This window comes from Acanthaster planci, linkage group LG12, assembly GCF_054643075.1.
Source record: "Acanthaster planci isolate LZ-2023a linkage group LG12, COTS_SCS, whole genome shotgun sequence".
Taxonomy (NCBI): Eukaryota; Metazoa; Echinodermata; class Asteroidea; order Valvatida; family Acanthasteridae; genus Acanthaster; species Acanthaster planci.
In genome coordinates, this window is record NC_141788.1 from 8,572,643 (window position 1) to 8,589,940 (window position 17,298).

General features: G+C 40.7%; 2 protein-coding genes across 6 annotated transcripts; both read left to right on the forward strand.

The window, feature by feature from the left end:
• Nucleotides 1–751: 751 nt before the first annotated feature.
• On the forward strand, nt 752–7,848 carry LOC110985206 (uncharacterized). Of its 4 annotated transcripts, none has more exons than XM_087144126.1 (8): nt 752–914; nt 1,833–2,081; nt 2,342–2,440; nt 2,575–2,666; nt 2,889–2,940; nt 3,653–3,763; nt 4,049–4,108; nt 7,719–7,848. In XM_087144126.1, exons 1-8 carry the CDS (start codon nt 851–853, stop codon nt 7,784–7,786), a joined length of 795 nt encoding a protein of 264 aa, XP_087000252.1. In that variant the 5' UTR covers nt 752–850; the 3' UTR covers nt 7,787–7,848. The 4 variants fall into 4 exon arrangements, with proteins under 4 accessions (XP_087000252.1, XP_087000253.1, XP_087000251.1 ...); XM_087144127.1 differs by lacking the exon at nt 7,719–7,848 and adding an exon at nt 4,473–5,555 and having other exon boundaries at nt 753–914; XM_087144125.1 differs by having other exon boundaries at nt 754–914; nt 2,889–2,960.
• Nucleotides 7,617–16,923, forward strand: LOC110985200 (uncharacterized). Of its 2 annotated transcripts, none has more exons than XM_087144124.1 (8): nt 7,617–7,854; nt 9,736–9,918; nt 11,019–11,117; nt 12,311–12,402; nt 12,638–12,709; nt 13,996–14,106; nt 14,824–14,883; nt 15,664–16,923. In XM_087144124.1, the coding sequence occupies exons 1-8, from the start codon at nt 7,791–7,793 to the stop codon at nt 15,769–15,771; spliced, it is 789 nt and encodes a 262-aa protein (XP_087000250.1). In that variant the 5' UTR covers nt 7,617–7,790; the 3' UTR covers nt 15,772–16,923. The 2 variants fall into 2 exon arrangements, with proteins under 2 accessions (XP_087000250.1, XP_022101738.2); XM_022246046.2 differs by having other exon boundaries at nt 7,620–7,854; nt 9,736–9,990.
• The last annotated feature ends 375 nt before the right edge of the window (nt 16,924–17,298 follow it).

Below are 17,298 nucleotides of genomic sequence, written 5' to 3' on the forward strand. Positions count from 1 at the left end.
ATAACTCGACTCAAGTCACCAAATGTAGTGACTCGTTACAATACTGCCTTGATCACATGTTATTTAACTATTTGTTCTATTCAACAGGACGCGTTGAATAGAGTTTCATTTAACTTGACTGGTTCCCGCCCCCATTTCACATTCATTTGCAAATGTCAGTACGATAACCAGTCTAGCATTACACGGACGTAATACGCGAGAACCGTTAATTGTTTCTCAGAACAGAGGAGGATTCATGCAGGTATTGTTTAAAAATAATGAATGTTTCACATTTCATAATTTAATTCGGTGACAGATAAAATGTTACATTCCAGACTATCGACTACTCCATCTGTCATTTCACGAACTTATTCTTATCACTCATAAACATTCCTTATTTTGTACACCGTACACACCCTTTAAATGCGATATTTTCTTGCCGTTTGTGTCTTGTAATGTGAGACTAAAATCTTGGCTTGATTTCCTTGGATCGTGAACTTATTTTGGAAGAGTTAATGATTGGCCTCCATTTTAAACGTTGCTAAAATTGGAGCAAGCGCATGGGTCTGTGCAACTCTGGTAAGAATTGGAATAAGAAAGGAAAAAGATCAAGCGGGTTTCTCCATCGAAACTACTGATGCCACGAATGAATTTGCATGGTTAACAATGGCGAGCGAGCCCTTGTATTATACTTTTGTATTTGGCACGGTAAGATGGCCGCTGGAGGCTTCAATGACCTCTACGTTGGGTTCAAATTTTTTCATATGGAGTCGTGCGTGCAGGCAGGTGCTGTTTGACCCGACTCATTCAGCCATCGGTGATCGTCACTCGGCCAGCCGTGGACCGTGCCTCCGAGACGAAACCAGCTAAAATGGACTCGAAAATTGAACACTTGCAACTCTCAAACGGAGTCCGAATGCCTATTCTCGGCATAGGTATGTGACTGCCATTCTGTGTGCATAACACACGCAGTTGTCAAGGCCTGGAGAAATAACTCCGACACAAGTCTTCATGGTAAAGGTTAGAATGCCCTAAGTTCATCCTTGTTTGGTGTATAGGCCTACATCAAGCGATATGGTATCAATGTACTGAGGACAAAGTACACTATGGCGTCCTTAACTGTACCGGTCGTTTGCGTAATTGTTATTAAAAAGAACGAACCATACGGGTAGCAGTTCGCAAGATCCACTCTAATTAAGATGTATCAAGTTAGTGCGTGCACCGTCCACTGGCAAACGTATATGCACGCAATAAGTCTTGGTGATGCAGTTCACACAGCGGTAACTGTGAAATCATGGCCACTTTGAAACACTGAGTAAATAACTGGTAAATATTTGGAATAAACTGCCATGGGCAGCAATAATAAATATGACCTCACTTAAAAAAGAAGAAACCAAGTCTGGAAAATATAAATATGAAGTATACGCATCAAACAGGACTTATTTGTCTTTCATCATTTCATTCATTTAGGGTAGCATTTATTAGGAGTAATTTCCATCTGAACAGGACTGAGATTATGAATAAAAGTTTGCAATAAAAGGAGTCCTGAAGGCCACTGCCATTTTGGAAAAAAAGGATTCCCACTTTCTATTGCAAAAGAAGGCAAATTTGATGGGTCAATTATTTTCTTCAAAGTTCACGTAAAGTTCATGTCCTCAAGCCTTCCGCCTTCCTTTTTTTTACAAACCCAGCATTTCATCACGAAGTTTCTCTACCAGAAGATTTTAGCATGCTATTTGATTTAGGAATCTGTGCGAGACATTTAGGGCCTATTTACATTGCCCAGAAGCTTAAAATAATCTCGATGGGAGCACTTTCAACATGATTCCTGTATGCTGTCCTGTGTCATGAAGGAACTTCACGCGTTGGTGGTTACAGCGACGAAGCCGTGGTGCATGCGTTAGGACACTGCCGAGTACGCCACATCGACACGGCCAGGCGCTACCGATGCGAGGACCTCGTTGGGGTGTCCCTGAGAAAAAGCGGGGTTGCCAGGGAGGAGGTCTTCATCACCAGCAAGGTGTGGCCGAGTGAGTATGGCTACCACGAGACCAGGGCTGCATTCCAAGATTCACTCAAACAAGTAGGCGTGGAATACTTTGGTGAGTTTCAAAGTCATTTTTCCTAATACAATTTCAGCGCGTAAATTAAAAAAAAATAATAATTATGGACCATATACAGACTAAACGTCCTAAAATGGACGCCCTAATACGTCTCAACGCGTCGGCAGTACAATCATCAGCAGTATTATTTGATGGTCATCATCTCGTCATCTTGATGGATGAAGTAGCTACTACAGGGTAGGATGTGTTGGGTTACGGGCGATTCACAATAGTGCGCTTCAAATCCTTTTTTATTGTAGATCTTTACTTGCTTCACTGGCCTCGTTCCCCAGAAGGAACCGACACCAAGCAACTCATCAGTGAGTCCTGGAGAGCGCTTGAAGAACTTTACTCACGAGGTACGATCGAAATGGAAGTGATGGCTCAGAGATTTGGCGTTACGGATGAAACAGTGCCCTTTGTTTCAGAAATCTGATCGTGCCAAAACGTGCTCATGGTAATTAGTTCTACATCTGTATTTGCTTTTTTACAGGTCTGTGCAAGGCAATTGGGGTTAGCAACTTCCAAATATCCGACCTGAAAAATTTGGAAGAAACTTGGAGCGTTGTTCCTCATGTCAATCAGGTGATCACGACGGCTATTCTCAAAATGCAAACATTTGTCTGTATAGATGGGAACCGCATGCAGAATCGGTAATCCTTGTGTGTAACGTCTGATTGGTGTTCCTATGGCATACAGTGTATGTCATTGGTTATTTTCCCCAATGTTATTTGCGATTTATCAGACATTTCTGGTTGAACCTGAATATGTTATTCTTATTGTATCTCTTGTCTTTGTTCCTTGCAGCTGGAGATACACATATTTTGGTACCCGGAAGAGCTCGTCAATTACTGCCGAGGTCTTGGGATGCAAATTGTGGTATGACAGTATAAAAGTACTTGCACAGGGAGGGGGCCAATTTATAAGCCCAAGCTTTAGTGACCTGTCCTGCGTGGGGGAGAGTTACCTCCCCAGAGACATGTTGACTTTTTTTAGGAACTGAAAGAGTCAACACCTCAGAAACGGAATAGTGCGTAATATGTGCCACCTTTCTTGGAAGAGAAAAGTCTTTTACTGTGCCACTTCCACTCTTATCAATAAAACCAAAAAATTAATACCATAAAAGTATATGGTGATCTCGCACGAATTAGAAAATATCAGTTTAAATAGTGTCAATATAGGTGTTACGCAAATATCGGTGGAAGATTCACTCATTGTTGAAACACAAGTTCTCCTGAATGCGGGCGATTCGCAGTGCGTCCCCAAGAGTCTGCAACACGTTGGCAAATCACAACGCAGGCGAAATCTGTCGACCCTTTCCGCACGCACATTGGGTCGACAGATTTCGCACATTGTGATTGGCCAACGCGTTGCAAACTCTTGGTGGCGCACTACTGTGAATCGCCAGTATTGCTGGACCCGAGTTTGTTTGACAAAAATGTCCGTTGTGGACGTTTTCAGTGTAAATACACTTTGAATTAACTCTCTCAGGCACCATTTTTACAGACATCTACAAGGAGTTCCTTTATTTAGTCACATGCTGGGCGCCCTTGTCCATTTTTCGCTCTAAGGGTTACAGTCCATTGGCGAAAGGCGAGGCCCTGGTGCATCCAAAGGTGGTGGAACTTGCCGCAAAATACAAGAGATCGAGCAGTCAGATTGTCAACCGATGGGTTCTGCAGGTATGTATGCGTGTTGATAATTATTTTTTGGGGGGTAGACCAATGTTACACAGTATTTTCAACCATTCATTCCAGAGCTGACCGTTAATAAGATATGCTGCTAACGGGCATTCAAACCTCTTATATCCTAGGCCAAAATGTATGTCGACCCCTCCTAAAAATGCAGTTATAGATCAGGAATGGTTTAATTGTCACTTGCGATTGAGGATCTCCCACGCAGTGATGGCTGTTAATTCATAGTAAACATCAAAAGCAATTCAGAACGCATTTTTCCCCATTATTCAGCATGGTGTTGCGACCATACCGAAATCTACCAAATGTCATCGCGTGGAAGACAATTGCAAGGTAAAGAAAGTATCTTAAAGGTAACTGAATAGTAAAAGTTTTGGCGGGAGAAAAATACAAAGTTTACCTGGCCAGTTGCAAATGAAGGGCAACTTCGAGCTGCTAGTGCCATTTTTTACAAGTGTTGCGATTTCCTCTGGTTAGCCTACCCACGCATGGGATGTATCACTGCGTAACAAGCGAAATGACCCGAGTGGTCAACGAAAGCAGTGGTTGCTTGTATTGGGCCTTTAGAGGGTAGAGAGCGCCACCAAGGGGGGAGAGTCCAATTTGCGTAACTCATCACGGGGAAAAGTTTCCATTTGTGCCGAATATTGATGGTATTTTGATGGACATCCGTTTCCTGTTCTCATTGTTGGGGCAGATTTTTGACTTTGCGCTGGCGGCAGAAGACATGAGGGCGCTCGATGCCATTCACGAGACCGATTCCCACAGCGTTGATCGCATCTCCGGCCCGGCTGCCTTCAATCGGGAATGATGATCTTGTAGTTGGAAAAAGGATTTGAAATTTAAAACATTGTTGATACCAAATTCCGAAATGATTGTCCTTTCAAAAAAATGTCATTCGCATCTAAAAGTCAGGAAGACCGGTGGAAGTTTTGAACAGGTTCTCTGCAAGTCGAGTTGAGTTCATTTTAAAGTAGGAAGGCATGCAGCATTTATAAACTCGATACAATAAATTGGTTGTGTAAACTATATGCTTCTTGCAGTTTGATTCGCTTTTGGGGGGTGCCTCAAACATGTAAGGGCAGCATTGATATGTACTCAATTTAAAAAATGTTTTCGAAATTTAAAGTGTTTTCCATTGTGCACCATACAGCGTAAAAGTGTCCAGTCCAAGAGGCCTGACATTTAATTTAACTCGCAATTATTAACCAAGTCCATACACGCACAGTGGGTTTCACGTACGAAGTGACGGGATGAGTGATTCCACAGCAGCGTATGGCATGTCGAAAAAAATGAGATATGGTTGACTTCAAGACTAAGCACTGTCCAAGTAAATAGGGTATCAAGTAACGGCACGTATGTGGAGGCAGACTGAGGGTAGGGACGGTCCGGAAGAGAGGATTGAGGAGCGGAGAACAATGAACACGTTGAGGGGTAAAGTGTGGGGCGAGATGCTTCAAGGGTTTTGACATTAAAATTGTAACATTGTTTGTAAATTATTCTGGCTGTGATCATCTGCCGTTTGTGAATAGATACTGAATAATTATCTTATTCCCAACCTGCAAAATTGCGGAATTCTGACTAAACAACGTTTGTCAATTTGTACGTGATAATTCATGGGTTGGGATGACAACTCATGGGAATAAAGCACAATTGTGACATCACAGGAAAAAGGTCTATACCACGCAGCATAACACCATCAATGTGCGTTTTAATATCTCTCTTGCGTGTAAAATAGACTTTTCCTTGTGATATCACGATTGTGATGGTAATGTGCAAAGTGTTGTGATGATAGTCTACCTATTGAAGATAAACTAGTCATCAAGCATGCAGCGGTCGAATGTGCGCTTGCACGTGGTTGAAGCTGACCGTAGGACACGTATGTTCACTCCTATGCCCTCGTCGATCTGAACAATTATTCTACAGCAGACGACGTATATCGGCGGTGACCCACGTGGGGGATTGTACTGCCATTTCCCATGAATACCTCCTGTGTGAATAAATTGCCAAGAGTCTATCAAATGGTGATATTTAATAGATTCTGGTGAAAAAGATCGCCGGAAAAAATCAAAGAAAGTGGAAAATGTCAATTTTTCGATAAAGTATAATTATGAAAAATTATCGTTTTTACGTAGCTTTGTGTTTAGGTTTCACAATTTGGCCGAGTTTACCTTCAAATAACTTTGATGCCACATGAAAAACTAGTAACTCTTGTACAAAAATGTACAAAAAGGTTATTACTTCTAGAAAGAAAACCGTTTTTTGAAATTCACTTCGTTTTTCATTGGGACCCATTTTCGTCATTTTCCGTGTTTTTCACCTTAATTAGTGCCCAATTTTCACACTTTTTCGAATTCCCCTCAGATCTTCGGTGACACTGTCTGGAAAACTGATAATTTTTGTATCTATCAGTTTTTTTCAAGATTGAGAGCCATTTGTCTGAAATGCAGTTTGTCTTTCATGTGGATTCAAATTTCCACACGAGCTGAGTTTGGCAGCGGTATGATGAGATGTCCGGATTTTGGGCATGGTGCACATGTGCTTACACAGATCAGATTCTGGATACGAGTGCGTTTGGGTACGAGTACGTAAAATATAATCACTTCAAATTGCCCGACTGGCAGGCATAAACAAAAACTTTCCGTTTTCATCAATACGGTTTCCTTCTTGCATGATCCTTTCTGAGAGCGTTTATGATATTCCAGGCTATTCACAAGTAGAGAAGTGTCAGGGAAAACTCGGCAAAACTGAAAAAATCCCCTCTAAAATATTGTCTTCAAATCACTTCCAACTTAATGTCTCTGTTACTTTGGAGGTACGTAAGAAAGACGGGCAAAAATTTGGAAGAAATAGGATTTTTATCGTGTGCAAGTTATCAAAAGGGACTTTGAGTGTTTAAATACTAATCGGTATGGAAATGAGGGGCAAACAACTTTTTCAGAGCTTGATGTTGATTGATTGATTGATTACTTTTGGGGTCCACCTTGCCGAGTCAAGAGCCATTTTACAGGCTTCTGTCTATAGTGGGATTAAGTACGCATGCGCATTAAGTGAGGAGTATGAACATACTTGGAACATGACTTTGCCGAATTTTAGCGCATGCGCACAAACTAAGTAGAAGGGGTTGAACATACGTGTGGAATATTATGCGATCACCGTGGCTAATGAGGTCTTGATATACCGATTAACGGCTGCAACTGGAGTCTAACACACAATGGGCACGCGCAATACAAACACAACCGCCACGGTTTGGCTTCATACGTATGGTTGCATGTCCCATAGGCGAATACAAACACTATCTTCATATTTAAACAGGCTAAGCAACAAGAACAAAAAATATCCGAGTAGCCCAAAAGTTTTCAGCAATGATCAAAACACCTTGTAAAAGTTACCTTCATCTGGCTAGAATTTGGTTCGAATCTTCCAAATTTTACAAAAGAACACTTGGCCAATAATGTAAGTAAAGATGAAACAATATCTCAAAACAATGAAAGTGTCATCTATCACCAAAAGCAGTCAATTGGCGTAATTTTTTTCTTTTTACAATACAGAATATTACAGATTAACTTGACTGGTATTAAATAGGTGTGTTACTCCACTGACTGCCGCGCTGCTTACTGAGTCTGGGGCTCAAAGCATGCCCACAGTGCCTGATCCAGTTGCATGGGTCATCATCAAGTAAACAATTATTATGAAGGCCACAATGAAACTTCAGGATGGGTAGACTAGGGTGCTACTCCTATACAGTGCGTGGACTTTTGCATTGAGTACAAAGTTAAATCTGCCCCTGCTACATTTACATTTAATCACGTGGGTGAAAAAAGGTCTGTAGGTGTTCAGTGATTGGGGGAATAAGGTTCACTTTAGCACGCAGGCAGACATGCCTTTGATCGTTCTGTCTAAGCTGGCATGATGTAACTAGTTCATAATGTTACACTGACAGCCAGCCAGCCAGTCAGCAAGCCGCGCAGTGCCGGTAGCTCCGTGCTTCAAGTCCACGAAAGAACGTAGCTAAATGGATGCCGAAATGGAACACCTGCAACTATCTAATGGGATTCAAATGCCTGTTCTCGGAATAGGTAAGTGGCTGTCGTTTATTATGCATTAGAAATGTTACTGCGAGACTGAGGAATGTTCACAGTATATTCAAGAAGGAACGACCCCAGACGTCCAGCCTGGTTTGTTGAACACTCTATACAACACAGGCATACAAAAAAACGAAAACATGAGAACGACGTGCAATAACATACATACAATTTGTGTACAGGATGTTTGCATCAGCACTCGATGCACGCAGTAAACGCAGCTGTGTTCGACGTGTACATGTACATTGTACATGTACAATGTTCAGTGTTGGATGTTCGTGAGAAGTCCCGTCAGTTGTGTACATGTACGTGCCCCTCTACTGGGAAACATCAAAACCAACATAACCAACTAAACTGCCATAGGCAACCGTTGCCTCACTCTAACCCTTGAAGTTGAAGGCCAGATGGTTGGGCTGATCTCACAGCCAGGGGCGGATTCTATGTGAATGTAAAGACTCGTTACAAATGTGACGTTTGAACTCAATCAGATGTATGGTTTTGTTGTTACTATCATTTGAAGTTCAAGGCTGCATGCGTGCCAGCCCGGATGCATTGGGCAAAAGCGGTAGATTCTACTTTCACAAAATTGGTGTCAGAATGACCGCAAAGAGTTTTATTCTAAAAAATCCTAAAGGTTCAGCTCCTGAACAAAATAAACTGCTTCGATATCGGAAACAAGTCTAGGGATGTATTCTGCCCCCGATTCTTTTAGGGTTAAAGGAGACTTGACATTGGATTTTATGACTTGAATACACGATGATCTCCTTCTCCTTTGTGGTAGTACCTATAGGAAAATATTTCGGTTTTCATGCTAATAGATTTCCACAATCAGGAGTTAAAGCGTAATGTCATCTAAAGTGGAACAGCAACCGTCGGCTCTGTATATGTATCCTAATATATGTCATACTTGTCAACATTTTCTTGGATTAAGCTTCAATTTTTGCTTTTTTATTGTGTTAAATAGCCTCTTTGGAAAATAGCAAAGGCCAACATTTCTTAAAACTCATTCAAGGGACGATTTTTTGTACTTTTTCTTATCATGGTTTTCGGCCAGTTCAGTGCCTTCTGTGACAACTGAAAAATTGCGCCCTCTTATATATGCTGACTGCCACATTAATTAACATAAAACGTCTTATAAGCTTGGAAACAAATTAAGTGATGTCCACTGCATGTTTCCTTTTAAAAGTCAGGAAAATGTGTATGAATTCATATATTTCCACTGAACAAAATGTTTGAGTCACATGTAATAAATGGTAAAGTACATTTACTGTGCCCAATTCTTATTACCTTTCCTCACCAGTCCACAAATATTCCTAACACCCTGTCTGCTCCCTGGGGAGTATTATACAGCTCGATGCCGCCATTCCTGGCGCAAACGGCTAATCAAATCAAACAATCTTCACCCTTACGGTTACCCTTTTTTACTCCTGGGTGAAGAGACAAAAGTGGGGGTAAAGCAACTTTCCTAAGGCCCCAACGAAAACCCAGGAGCTGAATTCAATCCTTCGATCCTACGTTTGCGAGTCACAGACCCTAAACCTACTGAAGGCCATTTCTAATTCCTTAGATCATTTTCTGTTGAATTTCTAATGGGGAGAGATTTCCGACCCTAAAAGTAGCCCTGATATCCGTGGGTCAGTTTGATAAAAAATGTGCCCACGCTCCATGGCAAAATGGAGTGAGGTTCAGATTTCCCCACTCTTCGCGGACATTCTGCTCGGGTCTTACACTCTTGTTTCGTACCAACCTTGCACTTCACCATTAAATGCTCTGGTAATATGGAAATGTATAGGATATGCCTGAATCATAGCCTGTGAGCCTGAAAAATCATTTTGAAGAAACTAAACGGAATCTTTTCTCTTAACTGTCAATAAGGAACCTCTCGATGGTTTGTCGGCGGTTACAGTGACGAGGCTATGGTGTACGCGTTGGGACACTGCCGAGTACGCCACATCGACACGGCCAGGCGCTACCGATGCGAGGACCTCGTTGGCGCGTCCCTGAGAAAAAGCGGGGTTACCAGGGAGCAGGTCTTCATCACCAGCAAGTTGTGGCCGAGTGAGTATGGCTACCGCAAAACTCGGGCTGCATTCCAAGATTCACTCCAACAAGTAGGCGTGGAATACTTTGGTGAGCTTACATGTCGGTGATATCACAACTATCGCTTTTAGTTTAAATGATAAAAAGCATTTTATTACTTTGGTATAGTTCCAGCTGCACTGATGACAAAAAATTTGTGGTTGTTCGATTTACGTCTGTGTTCTTGAAATTACCTTCAAGTGTAGCTGCAATGAATTTTGATTACACACAAGTTTTCTGCATCTAAGTACTCTTCTCCATTGTATGAAAACTCTTTCACACTCCTATTTCGGTTAAATGCACTGAAAAGTGCACGTTTTAAACAATTAAAATTATCCATGCTTTTCTGGATAACCGAGGGCGCTATTGCTGTGAAATCATCTACGGAAGACATGGTTCAGTGCATATGTGTTTGTTCAAATTGTGAACCCAGAGTTTACTAACTGAAAACATCTCTCAAAGAGGGATTGGTCGTATTGCTATGCACATAAACAACAATGAATCAGCTAGGAAGAGAAAACTGAGTCAAGGAAAATCTACAAACGTGTAGGACTTTTTTGTGTACAAATCAATGTAACTTTGAGGCCTCTTCCTGAGATGACATCACAGTTTTGCTTATGAATATGAAAATACTCAGCAAAAAAACCAAAAAGGCGTTAAACTAGCCTTTGAAATCATGAAATAAAAGTTGAAAATAACGTTATCCAGGGCACAAAGGTGCATTTTGGAGGATTGTAATCACAAAAATTGATTGCAGCCCCCCTTTGAGACTACATGCTACTACATGGTACGGCTGGCACTGATTTTTCTCAACTTTCACCAAATTTTTGATTGTCGAGATTAATGACAGTGTTGTATGGAGTCAGTTTTAGACGGTCTTGTCAACAACTCTGCTTATGGTTCATGCCAGCTTGTTTTCGAGTTTCCTCTTTCGGTTATCATCCAATATAACACAAACATTCCACTACCAGTAAACAAAATTAGACTACTCTCCAGGCTTTGCATTGGCTTTTACTTTTAGGATGACCTAAAGCAGTGAAACCCTGTCTGAATGAATTACTTCTATAAATCCTCTGTAGATCTTTACTTACTTCATTATCCAAGTTCACCTGAGGGAACCGACACAAAGCAACTTATCAGTGAGTCCTGGAAGGCGCTTGAGGAATTTTACTCACAAGGTAGAAATAAAAGGGAAATCGGATGGTATCAGAAGTGGGATTTCGTTCCATATTGCACTGATTGCGTTTAACATGATCCCTGTTTTATGTGTGCGCTTGTTTGATCTGATGAAAGAAATGAAACAATGTCTTTTGTTACAAGAAATCTAATTGCGTTACGATTTGCTGACGGTCTATTTATTTATTTATTTATTGGTTTTTTTATAATTCCATTTCTTTACCCAGGGTATGCCCAAATAGTTACAAACTGGTTTCCATTGGGGCCTTGCAATCATAACAAATTAATAAAATAGAAACTCACGATGAAAAGTAAAATTGACAAATACGACAAACTTTAGTATTTACAAATACAGACCACTAAAGTATCATATACATTTAAATAATCAAGGCATTAATTAAATACTGATCACAGGATGGGAGAACCCCCCCCCAAAAAAAGCCTTTGGGGAAAAAAAGAACACTGGATAATTTTATGAACATTGGCAACCAAGTTAACAACTCCACAGATCAGCATTTTGGACTACACGGCACTGGTCATGGCTTAATTTTTGAGTTGCTTTGGCAAATTATTCCATATTTTTGCACCTTTCAGCGCAAAACTTTGAGCGTAACATTCTTTTTTGGCAAAAGGGACTTTAAGTGCCTTGTTAACCGAGTATCTTGTTTCACGACTGGTTTTAATGGCATAAACAGATTTGTCACATACATAGGAGCCAAGTTGTTTAGACATTTAAAAACAAGAACAGTCTTTTTAGATCTAACTCTCTCAGAAAATGGCACCCAGTTCAGTGTAGCAAATATATTCGCTGAGGGAGTGAGAGGGGTACATTTGAGGATTATCCATGCAGCTCTTTTTAGACATTTGTTAAGAGTGGTATCAAGGGATATGTATCTTCCCCCATACCGTGCAACAGTATTCTCAAGTTGGCATAGCTAAGCTTATGAAAAGTGTGTGCAGGCTACTTTGCCCGACATAGTTAACATACCTAATTTAGATGAGACTGTTTTTCTTGCGTAATCAACATGTGGACCCCAACTTAGTGTTTTGTAAATAATAACTCCCAAGCATTTGTAAGATTTTTCTTTGACAATTAGGTTATCAGCAAAGTGAAGGTTCAATCCTGTATTGACGATTAATTTGTACGTCGATCGTCATATTGTTAACTTCCAATATAATTTTGCGTTTCCTTCAGGTTTGTGTAAGGCAATTGGAGTGAGCAACTTCCAGATTTCCGACTTGAAAAATTTGGAAGAGACCTGGAATGTTGTTCCGCATGTTAATCAGGTGACTTCCTATTAGGTTTGTCAACCTGCAAATGTATGCTATCTGTAGATGGACTTTATACTTTGAGCCCAATGAAGACAGGCAAGATTAAAATTGACAACAGTTAAGCTGTTGTGTCACTCTTAGTCTATATGGGGAACAGGAAACTTTACTTTTGTCACATTTGTCCTTTTGAAGAAGTTTCATGTTTAAAAATATGATAGACATTATCGTTCTTGTTCGCTTTATCTTGCAGCTGGAGGTACACATATTCAACTATCCTGGAAAACTCATTGAATATTGCAGACGTCTTGGAATGCAGATCGTGGTATGATCTTTATGCATTTATCAATACTTTATTCCTAAACTCTCTTATGTCAAATCAACGAAAACAAAAATGCATCGACAGGTAAAAGGGACTTGACAAAACTGTGTTCTTTCGAATTTGTAGGACAGATTACATTCTCTTTGACACCGTTTGTACGCAGGGACACTTAAATGCATTTCAAAGTGGGAAATTTCGAAACATTGTAAGAAAGATCTTTCCAGATTTCAAACTTCAAAAACTACTTTTTTGAAACTACTTTCTTCAGTAAAGAAAACTTCACACGATTTCTTTGGAAGGTAAAGTTTGCGTGAACCCGTTAATAAGAATGAACACGGGTTAATTAAAATTCAAATATACCTCAGACAGTTTTCCTATTAAACAACGGGCAACGTAAATGTATTATTAACAACGACTGATCATATTCGCTGTGATTTGATAATGCCCGCTGATGCGTGAAAATGCTCTGGCGCCTGGATTACGAGACAATAATCCATTCCTGTTGGTCTAGAGTCTGTGTGTGCCACGGCACACAGAGCGCGCAACAAGCGCCAAGTCTATATAAGGAAATTCTTCTGAAGTATTTGCGCGAGGAATATTCCACAAAATGGACAGGGGTGTTCGAGAAAATGAAAGTAAAATTCTTGAACAAACTCCTTGGAATGGGAACAAATAATTATGTGCTTGGTCGGTCTCCTCGCCTGCGGCTCGGGCATTAGTCTCGTCTCTTCTCCTGAGCAGTTCTGAAACGCCCGTTCAAGACCACACAATCACATAATCCCTCATTATTTGGTAAAGGCACATGTCCTTTTGTGAAAACGAAACAGGTTTTACTGTAGTTAAGCCCCTCCTTTCAGTGCGTTTTTCCACAAGGAAAAGGCGTGCAGTTTACTCGTGTGCGTGCTAGCTGTCCCCCTTCGTGAAAACGAAACTCACTTGTAGGCCTTTACTGGCTATACGTTTTGTACATGTTCCGGGGGAAGGAATGTTTGTATCTCTTCGTGAAAACGCAAAATGTAGTTAAGTAGATGCTTTCCCCAGCATCAGTGATGTAATTTAGAATAAGTACGACGTTTCAAAGCAATATATTCCGAAAGTGGAAATCGGAAGAAAAAAGTTATTTTTGACATGCCCGGCCTTTAACAAAGACCGTGAGGTTTTGAGAGATTCCATTTTTTTTAATTGCTAATAACTGGCCTCTAAAAGACTTTTAAAAGCAATGGTTTTAATCCGTACCTTCAAGAAACCAATTCAGTTTGGCACTTCTTCAATTTTTCATTCTTCTATAGGCTTTCAGCCCGATGGCAAAAGGTAAGGCACTGGCACACCCCAGAGTGATGGAACTTGCGACGAAATACAAGAAAGTGACGAGCCAGATCCTCAACCGATGGGTTATACAGGTTCGTATGTGAGATCAAAGTAATAAATTTACCTGTAAATACATTTCACAAGATCCCTGGTAAGTTTGCAACGGGAATAGATAGATCGAATCCGTCAGAAAGCTTTGCAAACCGCCATACCAAAGTTAATGTTGATCTATGAAGGATTCAATCTTACTTGGATTCCAGCCTCTATACATTTATCTTTATCTCATTATCTTTCTAATCTTGGGATATTTCACACAGACCCTAAGTTGTCCCCATTGTCAAGGGGACGATGATGGGAGACTTTGAGACGTGGTGGCAGGAGGCATACCTGTCTTTTCACAGTATTGCGCATGCTCAAATTTATGCACACATGCCCATGGACTCGCAATGCCCTTAATCAGCTTATAGAGATCATTGAATCCACTGGCGTCCATTTTACCGAGCCGAATACAAAGCTTTCCTGGCAATGCCCGCCTTTGTTCTTCCTGAGGTCAATAGAAGGGAACCAACCCACGCATTTGTATTTGGCTCGGTAAAATGGCCGTTGGGTGGCTTCTTTTTCATACAAAGGCGTTGCAAGTCCAGGTTTTTTATATACGTCCGTACACATGCCCCAGACATTATGATGGCACACGCTGAGAGCAACGCGTGCATCCTCAAACGGGTAAAAAAAAGGACCGTTATGTTTGCCGCCATCACCAAGTGTCTCAGACTCTCCAATCGTTACAGCCATTTTGTTTTCCTCTTCAGCATGGCTGTGCAACTATTCCGAAATCCACCAAATGCCACCACGTGGAAGAAAATTGCAAGGTATGTTCTCTGACAGCAGTGAGGAGGCACCCGAATGACAAAGTCTGGTGGGATCGAGGTTGAAAAGATTAGATTACCGTTAAATTTATTCATTCATTTTATTAAAAAGTCATGTAAGAAACATGAAATTTGTTATCCCAGTCAAAAAAAACACAGATCACAGGAAAAAGTCACAATTAGACCACTGAATTAAAATTACAATTAAAGTATAAAAAGAAAAATACAATCAAAGATAGACAATTACATAGTCTAAGTAAAACTATATTTACCTACACACCAAAATATAAGAAACTAAAGCAATACCCCTAGACATAAAACACCACCCCCTTTGAAAACCTTGAGGTAGCACTACCTTGAAAACAATTTTGCTATTGTGATTTCTAATGACCGGAGGGATGAAGGAATTCAAGAAATACTGGGCCACGTGGGGGTGTACCTTTAGCGCCTCTGAGAGATTGTAAAATTAACGGTATTCTTTGCACACAAGTCGGCGTATTGGCTTAGCCTTTATATATTTTCGTACAATAAAGTGAATTTCGGACTATGCATATAAATTACATGTATACCAAACCAACTGAAATAAACGAATTTTCAAAAAATCCAATAAACAACTAAAGTGGCGAAACGTGATTAAATCTATGGACAGTATTTGTGTACTTTCAAGTGATGTTGGACATTGCACGTTCAAGTTGTGCTCTGAAGTTTTTGCCATCACGTTTCTTGAGCCGATTTCAAGTTTATACGTAAAAGCCGTTTTGTTTTTGCTGTTCTCTGGGGCAGATTTTCGACTTTGTGCTGACCGAGGAAGACATGCAGACACTAGACGCTATTCACGAGACCGAGCCGTACACCGTCCTTCCAGTCCCCAGTCGGGCTGTTTTTAATTAATCAGGAATGATGATAGGCATTCGACGTGTCCTGGGAAGCCCAAACAGTGGGTTTTTTAAATCTTTCTTTCCCCCCCCCTTTTTTTAAGAATTAGTTTAACTTCAGGGGAGATCCTGTAGGGCCAATTTAAATGAAAATCGTTTCTTTCATTGTTGGGACAGGTATATTTTGTTACTTCCTAGTGTCATCCCGGCAAGACATGACCTCGGGCGCTCGACGGCATTCACGAAGCCGATCATTCCCACTGCGTCGATCGTATCTTTAACTCAGCTGGCTTACAATGACATGTTTTCTATGCAGAAACTGATTTAAGGTTGGAGGACAAAATGTTTTTAGGTCTTTAACTGATGGTCCGGCTATAATACGGGGATTCACAATACCGTGCACCACCATGAGTTTGCAATACGTTGGCCAATCATAGCGTGCGAAATTTGTCGACCGTTTCCAAACACGCATTGGGTCGACAAATGTCACGCATTGTGATTGGCCAACGCGTTGCAAACTCTTGTTGTTGCGCACTATTGTGAAACGGCCGTATGGGTTGCACGTGCAGTAATGGCCGTGGAAGCAAAAATGTAGTCAATGTTTTTGATATTCATGTTTGAAATTTTTCTCAGTTATTAGATTGTAAAGCAGAAAGATGGCATCTATTTACTGGATACCGATGTTTTATTCGTGGTGTATAAACCACGGCTTGTTTTATTTTTAAGGTCCAATTTGCTTTAGTGGAGGGTATCCTTCACATGCAATCTTTATGTATTCTATTAAAATGTTTCAGAATTCTGTTGTATGTGTAATTGTTTTTCTTACATGGATCTGAAACATCACACACATGATGCTGAGAGAGGTCAGTGAGCATGTGGGCTTTCAAGTACGTAGTAACGGATGTACCGTTAAACGGCATGGAGTCAAGCACTAAGCCGAGCGAGAACAAGTTGGGGCTGAAGTTTCCAAAATACTTGCAGTTGGCCAAGCAGTGGCACAGCTTTTGGTGTCACTTGGGGCAAATTCAAAAGCTCATCGGGCTTGCTCTGGGGGAGAAGAAATCAAAAGCCTTACTCACTGTCCTGACATTCTTGCTTTTATTTGCTGGTGCTGTTTTCTTAGGATTTTGGTGCTAATATTTGATTAATAAATATACCGAGTACTCTATTTTCTGCTCACCAGTATTGTTTGTAAAAACAACAGGAAACAATTCTATCCGATAGGTGCAAGTTACACCCCCCTCCAACCCTGCTGGATAAGCATGCCCGAAATATCTGAGGTAGGCTCAAATCATACAGTGGGACGTCTGGAAGAGGGGGTTCAGGAGTGGAGAACAACTTCAGTGAGGTGTAGGGCGAGATACTAAAACACCGACACTGAAAATTGTATCATTATTTGGAAATGAATTACTCCTGAAGTATGTATTTGCTGGTTTAAATTTGAATGAAAGTATAGGCCCTATAGGCTTAAATATCACTTTAATATTTTTCGTTTACTCTTGTAATTGTGGAAACTGACTAAACAGCGTAATGTAAAGGAACC